The sequence below is a fragment of the Daucus carota genome, chromosome 4 (genome assembly GCF_001625215.2).
Source record: "Daucus carota subsp. sativus chromosome 4, DH1 v3.0, whole genome shotgun sequence".
Classification (NCBI taxonomy): domain Eukaryota; kingdom Viridiplantae; phylum Streptophyta; class Magnoliopsida; order Apiales; family Apiaceae; genus Daucus; species Daucus carota.
Genome location: NC_030384.2, coordinates 36,401,856 through 36,420,689, shown reverse-complemented (window position 1 = coordinate 36,420,689; position 18,834 = coordinate 36,401,856). Strand labels below are relative to the sequence as shown.

The window sequence follows — 18,834 nt, the reverse complement described above, 5'->3', positions numbered from 1 at the left end:
TCATCTCACAAATATTCTAATTAAAATCAGCCTTCTAACTAAAATCAGCCAATTTGATATTTAATAATAAATTTATGAGTTTTTTATTGTTTTAATATTCTTGAAAAAATATAATAATTAAAATTTGTTTATTTTAGAAAAAAAATTAAAATTGTAAAATAATACATGAGTAAATGAAATATCAAATATACTTCATAAATGAGAAGATTTAATTTAATGTCATGATAATGGTGTTTTGCCAAAAAAAAGCTAGATCTGCCTTAACCGTCAACTAGTACCAAAATGTATTAAATATACTTTAACCTGTGCCTGTGTCCAGGCACAGGTTAGCCGGCCCCATTTTTCAGTGATATCCTCTCATGTGTTTCTTCGCTCAATAATGAAAAGTTAAAAATTATATAACAAATAAATCTTAATAATAAATATAATTTTTAATTCAATCAAGGATGGAAAAATTTGATGGGTCATTTGCGGAATTTATCAGTGTTTGAGTCTGCAATCCCTATATTTGTTTTTTTATTATTATTTTAATAATAAATTTGAGATAGTGAATGTGCAAAAGGAGGGAAGAGATAAAGAAAGAATGAGAGAGATGAGTTTTTTATTCTTAAATATTTAAATAGGTAATTGTTATAGGTTAACTAAAAATAAGTAATGACTAGAAGATTTGAGAATGTGCTAAAAACCGAACCATATAATTTATATAAAACCAAACTGAAAACCGAAAATTTGAAAACCGAGCCTGAAACCGATTATTTGGTTCAGGTTATAGATAGAAACTGATCCGAAAAAAATCAAGCCGATCCAATTTTTAATATTATACTATATATTATAAATAAGATGACTTTTTCGATGGCTACTATCTTATTATCTAATGTAGGGCAATGTGAATCATAGTCAGGGCTGCACAATCTTACATCCATATAAACTGTTGTCAGTCATATTTTTTCTTTATAGATTTGCTAGGAGGATTGCTCGTAGATTGAAAAAATAAGAATAAAATAAAGAAATAACATATAGAAATCCTTATACGAGGAAAGAGTTTGTTGGACAATATTATTGTTAATAAATAAATTTTGTACTTGTAAATGGGTTAATGTTAGATTCGAAATGGGGTAAACAACACATGATTCTAGTGATTGTTGAAATGAATTCGTTTATTTTAACTATTTTAGATTATTAATTAAATTAGTATATTATACCATATAATAACTATTAATATTTTAAATTATTATTAACACTTATTTGTACTTTATCTTCAAAAAAAAAACACTTATTCGTACTTCTAAATATTAATTTTTAATTTTAACAAAATAATTGAAATAATATTAAAAATGATACCTTGTACTTCTTCTCATGTTCACCTCCCTCCGTGGCTTACCAAAATCATATCTTTAAACACAAAAAATCAACCAAACACAATATATGAGTTTGATTGATTTCATATTTTGGTTAAAATTTTGGTTAGTGAATGTAAATGAAAACAAATGAACTTTTATTTTCATCTCATTTTTTAGTGAAAATATGTTATATTTGCGTCTACTTTCACTTGCTTTCCTCCCTTTAAAAAACCCGAAAGCACAAATAAAAGTAAGAGTTAGAGAAGTTCACCTTCTCTTTACTTGCTTTCTTTTCTATCTATAATAGGGGGCAGAGTCTAAAGTTTCAAGAATTTACACTTTTTCAATTAACCAAACAATTTCATGGAAATTTCTATTTACTAAATAGAGACGTATACCTGATTTCATTGCATTGAAGTAAGCACAAAAAAATATATAATTGAATAGATAGAGACGTATATCTGATTTCATTGTATTGAAATAAGCACAAATAATATATAATTGATGGAACGTTTCAAAAAGAAAATAAACACGGAGTACAATATACATGATACATGTACGCACACATCAACATATTTAAAGGGGGAAAGGCTAATAATCCCATCCATCGATCTAAACATTTCGAACCAGTTGCTAGAAAATTGGAGAATTTTTCAATATTATATAGGAGTATATATTTTGATAAAAGCAAACGTGGATAGCTAGTGGGATACTCCTATTAACAACGTTCTCGCTGAGAAAATCACAGAAAATTGATTGATGAATCGGGATAAGTGCAAATAGGCGGGTCCCTGCTGTATCGCTAAAATCGTATCTCGTGGCCTCCAGAATCGTCGCTAATAATAATTTCATTTCGTTCCGACACGCCTCCTATATATATCGCTGTATGAATGAATGAAAGATGTTGATGAGTACCGTTACTCCCACCTAACAACACAGCTAACCACCATTCATAGCATAAGACCGATCCAATTATGGCGGCCGCCGCCGGTTCATCGGACCCGGAGAAGAACCCTCTCTCCGTTCCCAAGGTTTCTTCATTAACACTCCTAATTCGATCATAATTCATTTATCGAGTTGTTTTTTTATATGTATTTTGTTTTTCGGTGAAGTCTTCCGGCGAAGTGAGTCAACTCCGGGAGCCTCTTATCAGCTCTGAAGATTATTCTCTGCGTGCTGTGATTGCCCCGTTAGTACCGTTGCTCAATGTTGATAATCAATTTTATTAATCACAAATTTAATCTAATTACTCATCACATTAATAAGTTTACTATGCGTTATTGTGTTTTTGGAAAGTGTAGTGATTGATTCACTTGTTCAGATTTCTTTTCCCTGCCTTTGGAGGACTGCTGTATGGCTACGATATCGGTGCCACGTCTAGTGGTACTATTTCTCTTCAGGTATTGTGATGTATTTTCACAACTTGTGTGCAGTATACATCTGTAGTTTCTGTTTATTCGACACTAAACAACTGCTGTCTGATTGTTAGTTACTTAGTTGTATAAGAGAAAAAATTAAAACAAAATCCAGCTTACTCAGGGTATTAGGTTGCATTTGCAAAGATTTGTCATCTATGATATATCTACAATCTATCTCCAACCGTGTTGGTTAAAAGGTCGGCTAAATTGGAACGGTAAGAGGTTGTGTAAAATTTGTTGAGTCTGTAAGAGATTGTGCTCCGAGGGGACTGAATATAATGGTCGACTATATCTTAAAATTAGTATGTTATTATTATTTTAAGTTGTTATAATGGAATATATTATTCTAATATGAGAATAGATGATGTGATATTTCACTACAGATCTCCAGAGGTTCGACAAATATAAATCAAGAGGCTGGCTATGAATATAAGGGTTTTGTACCATTGGAGTGGTAAAAATTATACATATTATCTATAAATTTTAAATTTGGCATCGCACGTACACTTTTAGCTAAGCGCTTTGTAGGGTTGGAGATGTTCTTGGATTAACATTTTCTATGCTGATTGCTAATATACTGAATGTCGTCTGCAATGAATTATCATAAATATAAATGGACATGTTTATTACTCCCTCTGGTCCATTATATAAGGCGTTTGACTGTTTACACGTAACTTTAGGTGCTTTGACCATATAGCAAATATTAATATTTTTGTAACTTTCTTTTTCTGAATGAAAATATAACATAAATATTTTTATTCAGAAAAAGAAAATTTTAAAAATACTAATTTTAAGCATGTGGTCAAACCTCCTAAAGATACGTGTAAACAGTCAAACGCCCTGTATAATGGACCAGAGGGAGTATTTCATAGTCCAGACAAGAATGCATGTACTGATTGCAGTAGATTATACATTCCATTTACGCACCCCCTCCCCGGTGGTTTTTTTTATATTTCTCACCTCTCCTTTCTGCAGTCAGAATCAGTAAGCGGAATTTCATGGTACGGTCTGTCTTCTGTGCAAGTTGGTCTCATAGTAAGTATCTAGTTTGATTGCTTGTCAATACTGCGTTTTGCTGGAGTAGAATTTGTTTTAATTCAATATCTACACTTGCGTGCGTCTTTTTTTCTTCATGTGTACTTCCCTTGTATACTTGCTGTTTCAGACTAGTGGCTCGCTATATGGAGCTTTGATAGGTTCTCTCCTGGCATTTAAGATTGCTGATTTTCTGGGTTAGTTCTTGCTGAATATATATGATAAAATAGCACTTCAGAAATATTATCACGTCACTTAAATGTTCAATCAAATTACAGGAAGAAGGAAGGAGTTGTTACTGTCTTCTACACTCTATCTAATTGGAGCCCTCATAACAGCACTAGCACCTAATTTCGTTGTTATGGTGATTGGCCGTTTAATATATGGTATTGGGATTGGGCTGGTAAGGCACTTGTTCATCTATATGTCTGATATCTGTTCACCTGCAAGCATTCATTCTTCTTGCATTACATCTATAATGCTACTAGTACAAAACTAGCATTAGACAACTAATTTTTAAGGCTTAAAAGTTTGACAAGTTTTGCAACAACTAGATCGCTTGAAGAAGTTCTACAGTTGATAATAATTCGAGGTTGGAACTCTATTAGTATGAAGTAATGTGCAGGGAAACTGGAAATCTGCTGTGTATGTGACATTATATATCTTGGTTGCTGACTTAGGCGATGCATGCTGCTCCTATGTACATTGCTGAGACTGCTCCGAGTCATATACGAGGACAACTAATTTCAATGAAAGAGTTTCTTATAGTTTTTGGAATGCTTGTGAGTAACTCTTATTCTGATACTTATGAAATATGCTATCTTGATTGCGCAATTGGGTGGATATTAGGTATCTACTCTACCTAAAATTGACAAGGACTTAGTAGGTTTAGTATCTTGCAGCTAGGCTATACAGTCGGCAGCCTTCTGATCAATACTGTTGCTGGTTGGCGCTACATGTTTGGATTTGGTGCCCCTTTGGCTGTAATTATGGGAATCGGGATGTGGTGGCTTCCTTGTTCACCTCGATGGATTCTTTTATGTGCTTTACAAGGAAAAGGAAACATGCGGGAATTAAGAGAGAGCGCCATTTGTTGTTTGTGTCAGCTGAGAGGTAAAGCTGTTACCGAATCAGCTGCTGAACAAGTAGATGACATGTTAGCTGAGCTTTCGGATATCAGTGAAGAAAATGATGTCAAACTAGGGGACATGTTCCAAGGCAAATGTTTAAAAGCCCTCACCATTGGTGCTGGCTTAGTTTTGTTTCAGCAGGTATATTTTGTTATGAAATTGCCTTGGCCTTTATGAAATGATGAAGTTCCAAACTTAATTATATATGTGACATTGTCTCGCATCGCAGATAACGGGGCAACCTAGTGTGCTTTACTATGCTGGATCAATATTTCAGGTAATGATGTATGATTTCGGTTGATTTGTCTGTAGACCTTAGAATTCGCCAACCACAAATGAAAATTGACTAATTTATTGTTGAACTACAGTTTCGTTCCTTATGATTTGTTCTTCCTTTATTTTATCTATATGGAACTTGTTTTTATGGTGGCCTGACTTGTGTAACATGTCAGAGTGCAGGGTTCTCAGCAGCATCTGATGCAACAAGGGTCTCCATTCTTCTTGGGTTATTGAAGGTAGATTCTAGGGGCCATTGCCCCTTTCCTAAAGATTTTGAATAAAACTTCAATTCATTAATCTAGAGGTGCAGCGCCTGATGAAGATTCTTTGTAGTTATTTATGACAGGAATCGCTGTGCTAGTTGTTGATAAACTTGGGAGACGCCCTTTATTACTTGGAGGTGTTTCAGGCATGGTAAGACCTTATATTTTTAAGCTTTATATCATTATCAGCTTCAGCAAACAGTAACGAGGCCATTTCATAACTTTTTATCGTGTGTGTGTTATAGGTAATATCTTTATTTCTCCTGGGATCATATTACACTTATCTGGATAACGCGCCTGCCGTGGCTGTAGGGGGGTTGCTGTTTTATGTTGGATGTTATCAGGTGCCTGCAATTTCTCTATTATATCTATTCGCCCCTTGAGTCTTTAGTATAATTAGTTTCTTAATTTAAAATAGTCCATCCAATTACAACACGTAATTGTTATATGGAGCCTGATAACATGATCAGTATTTTGCTATTATGTTGGAGATGTGTTGAGTCTTCCATTTTTCATCAATTACAATCTAAAACACATCTTCTGCTTCCAACTAAAATTAATAGCCATAGAAAAATGAGGTTACTCTGGAGAAATTAGCAGACCTCTTTAGACTTTTAGTTAATTAGTAAGTTATGCCAAATCAGAAATTAAATAGCATGCAGCTTCATATTTCTGTCTTGAGGGATTTAGACTCCACAGGAAGAAATTTGAAGTATTGACATGGTTCTGTGTTATGGTACATGCATGTAATAATTGACAACATAGGTTCAGCCATCTGCTCAATTGTTGTGGACATGTTCCTCTTGTAATTTGTGAATTATGATATGCAGTTGTCTTTTGGTCCTATTGGCTGGCTGATGATTTCAGAGATTTTTCCATTACGCTTGAGGGGACGAGGATTGAGTATTGCAGTTCTTGTTAATTTTGGTGCGAATGCAGTGGTGACATTTGCCTTTTCTCCTTTGAAGGTGCTAAGCTTCTCTGGTCCTTTTCACTTTTGTCATAGATTCTTGATAAAATTTTAAGTCACAGTCAATTTTAGATGCAATCTATCTGGACAAGAGGTGCTGTTATATTGACAATCTCCTATATGTTTATAGAGTATCATATAACTCAAATCATGTTTCTTTATATATACAGTATTTGATTTTGCTTTCAGGAGATACTTGGAGCTGGAATTCTGTTCTTCATCTTTGGAGGGATAGCTCTTCTGTCTCTTGTTTTCATATTCTTCATTATACCGGAGACAAAAGGTCTCACTTTGGAAGAGATAGAGGCCAAATACCTGTAGGATTTGTTCATCATTACTATAGCCTATAGGCAAAGTTCTCATATGCTTGATAAACTTGAATGATAGCCCACCACGGAATGTGATGTGTCTGTCCTTATAGAAGCTTAAATGTTTAAAGTTCCTAAAAAAACCATGTTGCGACCTTAATACTCCATCATTAGTTGACTGTTTATATGCTCTCCTTTTATCTCCAGCGATGACTCTCTTGTTTATAGTTCGAATCCGGCGGAAGGGTTTCGGTTTTCAATTTAAGTTTAAAGTTTGATTTAATATAAGCCGGAATGGAATTTTAAAAAATATAAAATATAAGCCGGGATGGTTCTAGTTTTGGAACTTAAACGTTGCCCCTGCTTTTGTGGTTTTGAAACCGGTTAAAAGAGGTGGGATGGTTAGGATATTGTTGCGAGTAGTGCCAGCAGTGCTATTGCTATGTGGGGAAAAGATTGCTAATGTTACCGGGCTGTATCCGAGGTATCTATTCGTTGGCGCCGCTACAATTGGTGGCGAACTCGGATGATTGATGTGATGGCGCCGCTACAATTGGTTGCGAACTCGGGTGATTGAGCCGCTACAATTGGTGGCGAACTCGGGTGATTGATGTGAATAAAGGGTATACATTGTCAACTAGATTTAGAAGTTTAGAAATATTTTTTTGCTGTATCCAGCATTTTCATATTGTTGCGGTCTTGCGGACATAGAATAAACAATTTTGAACAATATAAAGCCGGGATGGTTTTGGTTTTGGAACCTAAATGTTGACATGCTTTTGTGGGTTTGAAACCAGATATTAAAAAAGGCTGACACAGACAGGAATAACAATTTTTTTTTAAAACAATAGATGAGCCAGAAATAACAGTTTTTGTTAAAAAATAGAAGTTATCTTTTTTCTTAAAAGTTATTTTGAAAAAAGAAATATGTCCTCAAATTTTGGAAACATCTGTTTTTCAACGCAAATATCAAAAAAATTATGATTTCTACAACAATATTTTCTTTACAGATACTTTTTCTTCTGATACAATAATTTTCAACAATACCGTGAGACGGATTTTAAATGTAATAGCATTATCATCAAACTAATTTGTTTTATTTTATTTATTCAAATAGTTATTATTTTTGCTTATGGGGTTTTGGTGGATTGAAGAAGCTGAATTGATTGATTCAGCAATTGAATAGTTATTATTTAATTTCAAATGAACAAGATATTATAAAAAAACTTAGAAGTTGTGAATTAACATTTATGCATAAGATTTTATTCAAAAAAAAAACATTTATGCATAAGAAATTTATTAAGTTAAATGATAGTAATTATTAATACGCTGAATAAACCAATTCCGTATAAAATTTTAATTACATATAAGATAATTATAAAATGACTATTTATCGTAATCATCGGCTCATCGGAAGCAAACACCACAACTTCACTGAAATACAACCACCAAGTTTTTTTTTTTTTTTTGAACTGACAACCACCAAGTTAAAATATATACTCTATATTTTTAGCAGATTTGTTCACAATTTGAGTTCGATTTAATATAATTATAAATATTAATGAATTTGTTTATGAAGAACTTTTATAAAAAAAACCCTAAAAATAACAATTGTTTTCATATACGGTAAAAAATAAAATCCGCGAGAATTTCACAATTCGTCTTTTTCGTCCACATTTTAGATTCAAATCACAAAATACAACATTATATATAGAAGTTAAGTATTATTTTCATATATATGCTTAAAATTCGATTTAAATATATTTTTCATCTAAAAATTTTAAAAATAAAATTTTTTAAATTAAAGCCATGCGTAGCGGGCATAAATACTACTCCCTCCTTCCCATTTTAATTGTCCACTTTGCTCAAATCACACATATTAAGAAAAATTAAATATGATATGTTGTTATCATTGTTATGCATTAATTATACAAAAACACTACTAAATTTTCATTCATTTTGTTAAAAGTCAACATAGTTTGCATTGTAAATCATGAAAATTGTACATGCTAATAAATGTTAACATTGAAACTTGTATAAAATTGTATTGGACAAAGAAGTAGGACAAATAATATGGGAAATTTTTTCTTTGCAAAATGGACAATTAAAATGGGAAGGAGGGAGTAGTACGCAGTAATAAAGGAAAAGAAAAAGGATCCAGTTTCAGAAAAGTGTATTCGGCCCAAAACTAGGCCTAAACTTAAAAGAATGGACACAGCCCTAACGCCACGGCCCAAACAAAACACATGACTATAAAAACGTAGCTAGGGTTTTATCTCCCCAACCCTAAAATACCATCACCACCAAAACTCTGTTTGGGCTGCCGGCGAAGCAAGATTCAAGATGAAGACAATCCTCTCATCGGAAACCATGGACATCCCCGACGGCATCACCATCAAAATCAAAGCCAAGGTGATCGAGGTGGAGGGTCCACGTGGCAAACTGGTTCGCAATTTCAAGCATTTGAATCTTGATTTTCAGCTCATCACTGATGAGGCTACTGGTCAGAAGAAGCTCAAGGTTGATGCGTGGTTTGGATCTCGCAAAACAACGGCTGCGATCAGAACCGCGTTGAGCCATGTTAATAATCTGATTGTTGGGGTTACTAAGGGGTATAGGTACAAAATGAGGTTCGTGTATGCTCATTTTCCTATTAATGCTAGTATTGGTGGTGCTAGTAATGCTATTGAGATTCGTAACTTTCTCGGCGAGAAAAAGGTATCTTTCTCTCCTTCTCTCTCCCTCCCTCTTTCTCTCTGTCCGCTTGTCTCTGTTATTTACTCGTATGTATTATGTTTATATATGTGCTTTTTAGTCTTACAGCTGATTATGTAAATTGTACTGGAATGTTTTATGTTTGTTGCGTGTTCAATTTTTTGGTTATTTTATTAAGTAATTGTTCTTGCAGAATGTATTATTTGGAAAGTTGGAGTGAAACGTGGTGTAAAAAGTGATGCCTTGTTTTATTATTGACATGATTTTGTGAGGATTGTTATTTGTTTTTGAGACTGTTAAAAGATCATTTGGCTATTTTTATTGATGGAAATGTAAACAGACCTGTGTTTTTACGAATAAGAGTAGGAGGAAATTAGTTTTAGCCTATTTGCTTGGTTTGGTTGAAACTTGAAAGGAGTTGATTAGGAGGAAATGGAATGGAATTTTCACTTTTCCAAAAACAATGCACCCGCTCCCCAATCGTGTCATATGCAATATGCTTTTGTATGCTCTTGTGACCTACTCTTCCCTCTCGTGTGATCTGTTTTACCTTGAGTTATATTAGCCATTATTCTTCCGTTCCTTCCCAGTTCCATGTTGTCTAATAAAACAGAACACATGTTAGTTATATGCTGTGACATTATTTTTCCAATCTGTAATTCTTAACTTAATATTACAAATAACTGGTCCATTATTCATATGGTGTGATCTGAATATAATTTTTGTTATATATGTGTAACAAATGTTGTGAACAATTAACTGGTACCACACTTTTGTGCATGTATTTTAATAATTGTATGGTACATGAAACATTTTCCATTTTAGTTAAAATTTGGGCTTTTTTTCCCAGGTGAGGAAAGTTCAGATGCTTGACGGGGTCACTATTACTAGGTCTGAAAAAGTGAAGGATGAGATTGTCCTTGATGGTAATGACATTGAACTCGTATCACGATCTGCTGCCCTGATAAACCAGGTACTTTCTTACTTTACAAGTTTACATTATAAATGCAACCAGTATTTCTCAGACAATGACGTGCTGCAAAGTGTGTTATTTTTTACTGAAGTTATTTCTGTTAGTATTTGAAAGTGCTGATATGGTGTTTATTGTTTTTTCAGAAATGCCATGTCAAGAAGAAGGATATCAGGAAGTTTCTGGACGGTATCTATGTCAGTGAGAAGGGAACCATAGCAACAGAGACCGAGTAGTTAGGCTGTAGTTTCTCCATCTTTGTTGTTTCTTCCTGGTTTTAATCACAAAGTTTCTCCCTTTTAAGATCATTTGAACAATTCGTTTTAAATTTGGAGTTCACAGTTTTGTGCTATGGCTTTTGGGATATTTATATTAAAATTAAATGGATCAGTAGTATGTTTGATGTTGTCATCACTTTTGTCGTGTTTTATCTGCCTACACAATCCCCCTGTCTCTATTTTGTGTGTTTTGGAATGTGGTTAATGATCTTAGGTTTAATACAATACTAAAAGCTTGTCGCTGCTAGATCATTGATCTCAGATATTTCGATCGAAGTGATTTTGAATGTTGACAGCAATTTGCCCACAAATAGAGACCATTGGATCTAAAATGTGGTTCATATCATCAGAACATTTATTTCTGGTTGATATCATTTTTACCGGGATATTAAGGATGGAATTCTGTTCAGATTATCAAGTTGAGGGGCATATACGTTCGAGAGATTGCATGAGGGATAATGGGGATGGATTTCTGTTCAGATTATCGCAGATGTGTTTGATGTTCAGGTTATCAAGGTAAAATGCTTGAGGGGCATATACATTCGAGAATCGAGATATGGCACAAGGTTGGAATCAGGATTGACAGAGGGTTGAGTATCAAATGATTAAGGTTGATTTAAAACAGGCAGGTCTTCTCATACCTGATGGCTGATACTAAAAATTCTCATACAAAGAATTCCCAAACCAAACGACCCAATATACGTGGAATACTTCACATTGATAACAAAGCACTATGAACATGTTCCAACTATCACTGTGAACCAGCAAAACAAACATGAAATCAAGAACTCTTGACAGTACAATGGTATATAAAAGCGTACCTAAACAGTAAAAACTCAAGACCGATAATACGATCCCAATATGAATCCAACTGCCGTTCTTCCAACAAACAGACTACATTTTTTTGAACGAGGAGAGAAGTTACTTCAACAGACAGTGATTGCTCCACTGGCGAAGCCTCAATCGAAAAACAGTGCATAGTCGGCCAAACTAGAGCATCGACACTAGACAAGCAAAAGAAACGACGAAGCCTCAATTATGGTAGAATCACAAAGGATCACACAAGGATATAATGCAACATTACAAAATTTCCATTGAAAGGCGTTTGAGATAAATCTGAATATTACTACATGTCCAACGACGGATTCGTTTTGTTTTTTTTTTAAACTGAAAGTTTAATATATGTATATTGAGATTTCGGTATTCAAAAGAATGCAGGATATTTGATATTTTTAAAATTATTTTACATTTTTATTTTTATATCAAATATATTTTAATATATTTTGAAAGACTCTGTTTACATCGGGCATCGGCCCTTAGGCCTTATCCAACCAACATCAACAATAAAACTCTAAAATGTAACAGGCCACTCCAGAATTGTTAGTCCTATGTAAGATTACTACCAGCAACGCTTGTGATTGCAGTAATACTAAAACTAAGAAAATAATTACCAATACGAGTCTTCTCATTCGATCTGAAAAACCTGCCTCAGAAATTAGAGTTTAGAAAAACGAGGACTAGCCAGCAACCTGAATTCTGGCATTACACAAACCTACTTAAAAAAAACTACTGTATCAAGTATTAACAGTATAACACGAGAGGAACTTCTGTGCTTATTAAATGAACTAAATGTATAATGAAAAATACTCTTCAATGCCGTCTTCCATCCAGTTGAAATTGTAATTCAATAATTTGTAATTGATGTCATCATATAAAAAGAATAAAGAAATAACAAAGAAAGCACATCGACCCCAATCCGATCCTTCAAGTAGACAGGCGCGGCTTGCATTTTCAGTTCATCAATGACTTATAAATGTTTCTTGATAATCAAATGTGTTTGGTAAAACTACTCTGTTCACAGACATAGCCTGCAGAATGATTCATCAAGGAAACTGAAATGAACCTCCAATTTCATTAGCTCCTTCAGGTGGATTGATTGCTACCCAAAGAAGGGATATGGTGATGGCAATAAGCCCTGACCATACGAAAACAATGGTGGGAGTTCTTCCTCTTCTTCCCATCAGCCCCTTGGCAAAAGGATATAAATGAGCCAACACCCAGAAACTAAAGAAAACCCCACCTAGTAAGCGACTCCATTGTGGTACAGAACTATATATTGTACGGCTAAATCCAACTGCTATAGCAATCAAATTCGTCATCATAATTGTGATAGGAGGAATCATGAGGGATGTCCACTTGACTAGATAGAGATCAGCAAAGTCATCATCCTCATCCTCGCCTCCTGATTTTGATGTCAAAGTGAAAGATATCTCAATCCCGGCAACAACTTTCAGTAGCCCTTGAAGCACAGCAGCCAAGTGAGCGCTGGTGCCTCCAATCAACCAGAACTGCTCATTCCTCCACCACTCTTCTAATTCAATGCCGGACCACTTTACCTCCAGTATAGCAAGCAAACAAAGTGTGATAGTAATGGTCAACAGGTATGCCAGGAAAGTAACATCAAGGCTTTGGACAATGAACTGACCGGAGAAAAGGGAAAGCGCAGGAAGAAAACAATATACTATAAGAAAAATGGAGGTAAACGGGTATATTCCAACATTCAGGTATGCGATTCTTTGAAGAAACTTCATTCTTGAGCTGGCCAACAAGGCATTATTACGGGAGAAAAAGATCTCTACTGAACCAGTAGCCCATCGGAGAACCTGATGTAGCCTATCAGTTAGATTAATTGGAGCAGTTCCGCGGAAAGCATCTCGTTTAGTCACGCAGTAAACTGATCTCCAACCCCTGTTGTGCATTCTATACCCTGTTACAACATCCTCCGTAACAGACCCGTAAATCCACCCAACACGTTCTCCCCACTCAGTTTTGTCCTCATACCAGCAAGAGATGACACTTATTGCCTCTGCAACAGTGGATGTATCAAGAAGCTCTCTGGGAATGGTAAGAGCACCTGGTGGTCGTCCATTTTTAACAGCAGGATGATCTGCCAGTGGGCGGCCTTGAAACTCAGCTACCGGTATTGAATCAATGAGATAAGTTGAGTTTCCAAACTTCTTTGGAGCTAGCGATAAATTCATTTCTTCGTCATCAGAATCACCCATTCTAAGTGCGCGGTTCTCTTCTGGGGTATGAGAAACGGTGGCATGCTTGTTACGACCAAAGCAACAACTGCAGCAACCAGGGTGGTGCTCTTTCGCTCGAGGTGGATCAAAGCCATAAAGTGCAATTCTTCGAAATAGGCATCCTGTTCCAACATAGACAGGACCCTGGAGGCCATCAAGTGCGCGCATGTTACCGTCAAAGAAAACAGTGTTGTGATTTGCATACCGATCAGAAGGATCAATACCCTCAAATCTCTGCGGGAACTGTACATAACAAATCCGGTCACCACCTCTATCCATCATGAAACACATACCTTCCTTCATAGCCTGGGAGTTGTAAATGTAGTGGTCACAGTCAAGATTGAGAATGAAGGGGCCATTAGACATGATGGCAGAAGCTCGAACAAGGGCGTTCATGGCTCCTGCTTTCTTATTGTGATCATAGCCAGGACGCTTCTCACGAGATACATAGACAAGCATGGGGAGACGGATATCTATATCAGTCAAGTCAAATGTCCCAATCTCGTCAGTTGTGCCATGTAGTGGTTCATCACTTGGAGGTTTCAACATGACCTGCATTGTTCCTGAAAAGTTAGGTCTGCTATATTTCAACCGGAATTCTACTATTTAGTAATTTAGTAACTGTAGAAGCAACAGTCTATGATAAATTCAGGTGCGTAATAGAAGGTATACCTGTATAACACCAGCATGATCACCTTTAGTGTGCTCCGCTGAAGGAGTTAACCAAGTTCCTGGCCAGTGGGTTCCATCTGCCATCCATGTAGCTTTTGGGATCTTAATACTCTCCAGGGGTTCGTCATCTCTCCTTTGTCTCTGTTGTTTCATAGCTTTGATTTCCTCCCGAGCATGATAAGCATCAGATCTTCGACGGATAGAGTCAGGCAGCCCATTGATGCGTACTTTGAATTCATCATACTCACGCTTCACCCGTCTACGGTCCTTGACAAAGTCTGTTCTCACCTTGTTCTTGTATGGATCCCTTTTCAAACTGAAATATGATTCAGGGTTCCTAGGCTCAATGTTATGTTTTCGGCAAAATGGAACCCACATATTAGCGAAACTTGCAGCTTCTGCCATGGCCTCAAATGTTAAAAGGGCACCTCCATCATCAGAGACATAACATGCAAGCTTTTCAACTGGATAATCAGTAGCTAAGATAGACAAAATGGTGTTTGCAGTGACAAGAGGGGGTTCTTTCTCTGGATCTGCAGTAGAGACAAAGATATCTATTCCAGGAAGATCTGATTTTCCAGTTGGATTATTCAGGCTAGGCATTTCAAACTTCTCTTTCAAGACATTAAGGTCTGTGGAACGGTTGATAGGGCAGAGCTTGGGCATTTGATCAAGAACCCAAGAAAAAGCAAACCATAACTCACAAACTATAGACATTCCCCAGAGCCAGATAGCATCATTATTTGGGTGAGTGATTCTCCATTGCAAGAATAAAGCAAGAACAACCAGCCGGATCACGATCAGAAGCCTGTTAAAAGAGGCAGAATTAAGAAAACAGTCATCAATACTAGGCATATACAACAGGAACTCCAAAACTGTATGGTACTCCCTCCTTCCCAAATTAGATGAGCTCGTTGAATTTGGACACACACTTAAGGTCCATTGACCGCATCACTACATAATTTATTTTTGTAAATAAAAATTTAAATATGAAATTTTTATTTACAAAAAAAATATATTTAGTGTGAATCTGTATTCAACTAAAAGTTATATCTTTTTCCTTTATAGGAGCATATGACATGATACAAAAAGAATAAGTTTCATATCATATAGAAATTGTTTTGTTGATCACAGAGAACAATTTTGGACTGAATAATACACATTATACTATCGCTCTATAAGTTATTGATGTGTCTCAGATACCATTCAAAGTTCTCTATCCTAACTAGGTTTTGATGTATGTGTGTTTTTCTATATGGCCAAAATGTGGCAAGCTGGTACTTTTGAGATTTTCCACAAACTTGATCGACCTTGGACAATAACTAGACAGCAAAATGAGCAACAAAAAAAGTTGTACCTGTATGGGCTGATAACAGCAGCTGGTATCTTTAATTTGCGGGTGAGTGGCCTCCATGGTTTACTCACCAAATCTGATGGATCAGCTGTCTTTTCACCATTCCCATTAACAAATCCTCCCCCTTCCTTTGGCCATATGGCATTTCCATATCCATAGGTACCATTTGTTTCAAAGAGCCATCGATTGTGATCAAAATCCCCAGTCTGGCTCCTCATCAGCTGTGACTTTGTTGATTTCATCAAAGACAACCTTCTTTCCATTTTTGACATCCCTGCTGGAAGTGGGAGTGGGAGTGGAAGTGGCCTTCTATCTTCTTCCGCTTCATCGAGATCGGTAGCCTTATACTGCTCCTTACAACCAGGGCAAATTCCATCTCCAGTTTTAACTGCATCTAGATAACAGTCCCTACAAATCTTGTAACCACAATCACAAGGTAGGATATCCACCCCGCGCTCATCAGTCATCACCTTACCATCACAGCCAGGAATGGCACACAAGGATCCTTTTGAACCAGCCATCTGGGGATGATTCACTTCCGATTCAGTCACCTTATCCATAAGATGAGCTCGAGTAACACTGTTAAATCCACCTGTGAAAAGTGAACTCGAAACATACTGCTCTTCTACCTTCTGCGAAATGGGATCCATAGGTTGATTGTCTGGGGTCGGTGGCAAGTGTACCGTATAGTTCATAAAGTCATTGCTTCCGAGCTCACTATCAAGATCATCTCTCGAATAGCTTATATATCTACCCGACGAGGTTCTCCTGCCAAATGTCACAGTTGGAGGCATTGGAGGCTTGTGCTGCGAATCAGGTCCATCAGCAGCCGACGACATGGATAACCTACTCGCCTTAAATGATTTCGACGTCATGATGACCAACTAAAACCTACTCCCAGATCCTGAAACATTCAAAAACAAATACATTCAAACTCCTGTCACAATACCATTCCACTAGTCTACAACTAGTCTAACTTAATCCTCAGTACTAAATACATAACATCGAAACACCGATCTCTACACCGAAGCCTTCAGCAACAATCTCAAACCACATAAGGCAAATCATTCAACAGAGAAAAGATCACAAATACAGCTCAATTAATAATCACACATCAAAATAAGCGTAAATTAACTTGCATTGGCCTTACAAAAACACATTGAAAACAAGTAGATGCTACAATCAGTCAAGATCCAGTACATAAACCGCAAAAAGCTTCAGCATCCAATGCAACAAGGCAAGTCTTATATCAAAAATTAAAACAAAAAATTGGGTGCAGAGCAATCAACTTAAGAGTAGAAATAAGACGCAAGAAAAAAGCTTGAGCATCAACATCTAATAACATTGTCAATCACTAACCGATCTGAATTGATCTCAACTTAATAGTAAATTAAGCAAACACTACAGAATTCAAACATGTACAAATGTATATTTACCTCTCAAAGGTTTCAGACAAGGTGGAATTGGCACTTAATCCACCGTTTCTCTCTCTCTCTCTCTCTCTCCTCCCTCTCTCTCCCAATCTCTCCCTCTCCTCTCTCTCTCTGTATATATATATTGAGCTTTGAGCTTACAGAATCATAAGAGTGGCGTTTTGATGATGAAGTGAGAACGTGTTTTTTTTAAATGTTTTTTCGTTACACGAGGTATTGGTAATTCCTCAACCGTGTAGAGGGTAGTTATGGTATTTAACAACTAGGTCGGAAGAATCTAATTATGCTGGGATGGAGTTGGATGCCATGTGGCCCCATAGCGTGTTGACGTCTTTTTATTTTTACTGGGTATTTTTTAAGCATAAATCCGGTTTAATCGATTATAGTGTAATAATGAATAATTAAAGACGGATTACATTGATAAAAAATTATTCAATTATATCAAAATTTAATCAGTTCAGCAAGTTACAAAATAAGAATTAGTTGTCAACTCATGAGCTGTGATTATTTAAACAAACAACAATTAATCATTTTTTTTAAAAAAAAATAAATGAATTAATATATGATTGATATGTAAACCTGGACATACAATCTTAAAATTGTTTCTCTTAATTTTTTTTACTCATGTCTTAGATTGGATTTCAAATCTACAGTTAAGCTAATCAACTACTCCCTCCGTTCCCGAAAAGATTAAACTGCTTTGACTTTCACGGAGATTAAGAAAAAGGTAGTAAAAAAAATTAAATTAGTTGAAAAGTTGGTAAAGTGGTGGGACTCTTCAAAATTTTAATAATAGATTTGAGATAATGGAGGAAAGTAATGGGTGTAATAGTGTTTATATTATTATAAAATAGAGATAGTGGAAGAAAGTAGTGGGTGTAATAATGAAAAGTAGTGTTCAAAAATAATAAGTTTAATAGGTCCATTCTTTTTGGGACGTCCCAAAAAGGAATAAATGTCAATTAAAATGGGACAGAGGGAGTAATTTTTAATGAAAACATATCACCTAATACGTTTATCGAAAATATTCTTGTCATTTAATTTGTTCTCCGGTAATTTTGTTTAAAAGAATAACAAGCACTTGAATACAATTTTTTTTATTTTCCTCTCATTCTTATAAATAATTGAAATTACAAAATATAAAAGCAACATGAACCAATTTCTGAAATAGCAAAGGGAAAATATGCAGCGATTTAATTTCTGCTGTTTGTTCGTATATCAAGCCATTATTATTAAAAAGGTAAAATTGAAAAAAGATTATTATTATTATTATTATTATTATTATTATTATTATTATTATTATTATTATTATTTATTGACTGCTGAGCAGAAAAAATTTGCCGGTGGTGGGGTCAATTAGAAGACGGATAAACGGCGGAAATATGATTTGAAATAAGAAAACTGAAATTGACGTAATTGCCCCGTCTGCTGTGACTAAATCACAAGAATAGAAACGCGGAATTAGCGCACAATTTGCGGCCATAGTCCATAGTCATGGAATATAGCGTGTCTGTCTGTTCGCAACTACTTTATCATGATTTCTAGTCCGTAAAAAAAAGCCCAGGATTTATTTTCTGTTATCC

At 35.4% G+C, this 18,834-nt stretch overlaps 3 protein-coding genes across 3 annotated transcripts; 2 read left to right on the top strand and 1 right to left on the bottom strand.

The window, feature by feature from the left end:
- Positions 1-2,051: 2,051 nt before the first annotated feature.
- Positions 2,052-6,935, top strand: LOC108219607 (D-xylose-proton symporter-like 2). The gene is made up of 14 exons (XM_017393126.2): positions 2,052-2,371; positions 2,453-2,529; positions 2,662-2,740; positions 3,734-3,793; positions 3,924-3,990; positions 4,072-4,196; positions 4,474-4,575; positions 4,696-5,064; positions 5,153-5,200; positions 5,376-5,438; positions 5,536-5,616; positions 5,711-5,809; positions 6,296-6,433; positions 6,625-6,935. Exons 1-14 carry the CDS (start codon positions 2,315-2,317, stop codon positions 6,754-6,756), a joined length of 1,497 nt encoding a protein of 498 aa, XP_017248615.1. The 5' UTR covers positions 2,052-2,314; the 3' UTR covers positions 6,757-6,935.
- Positions 6,936-8,971: 2,036 nt separating this feature from the next.
- LOC108215880 (large ribosomal subunit protein uL6z/uL6y) lies at positions 8,972-10,839 on the top strand. Its single transcript, XM_017388489.2, has 3 exons — positions 8,972-9,461; positions 10,309-10,431; positions 10,575-10,839. Exons 1-3 carry the CDS (start codon positions 9,087-9,089, stop codon positions 10,662-10,664), a joined length of 588 nt encoding a protein of 195 aa, XP_017243978.1. The 5' UTR covers positions 8,972-9,086; the 3' UTR covers positions 10,665-10,839.
- A 1,533-nt stretch (positions 10,840-12,372) lies between these two features.
- On the bottom strand, positions 12,373-17,408 carry LOC108218934 (cellulose synthase-like protein D3). Its single transcript, XM_017392115.2, has 4 exons — positions 17,255-17,408; positions 15,822-16,722; positions 14,465-15,272; positions 12,373-14,344 (listed from the first exon to the last, which is right to left on the bottom strand). The coding sequence occupies exons 2-4, from the start codon at positions 16,691-16,693 to the stop codon at positions 12,590-12,592; spliced, it is 3,435 nt and encodes a 1,144-aa protein (XP_017247604.1). The 5' UTR covers positions 16,694-16,722; positions 17,255-17,408; the 3' UTR covers positions 12,373-12,589.
- Between the last annotated feature and the right edge of the window lie 1,426 nt (positions 17,409-18,834).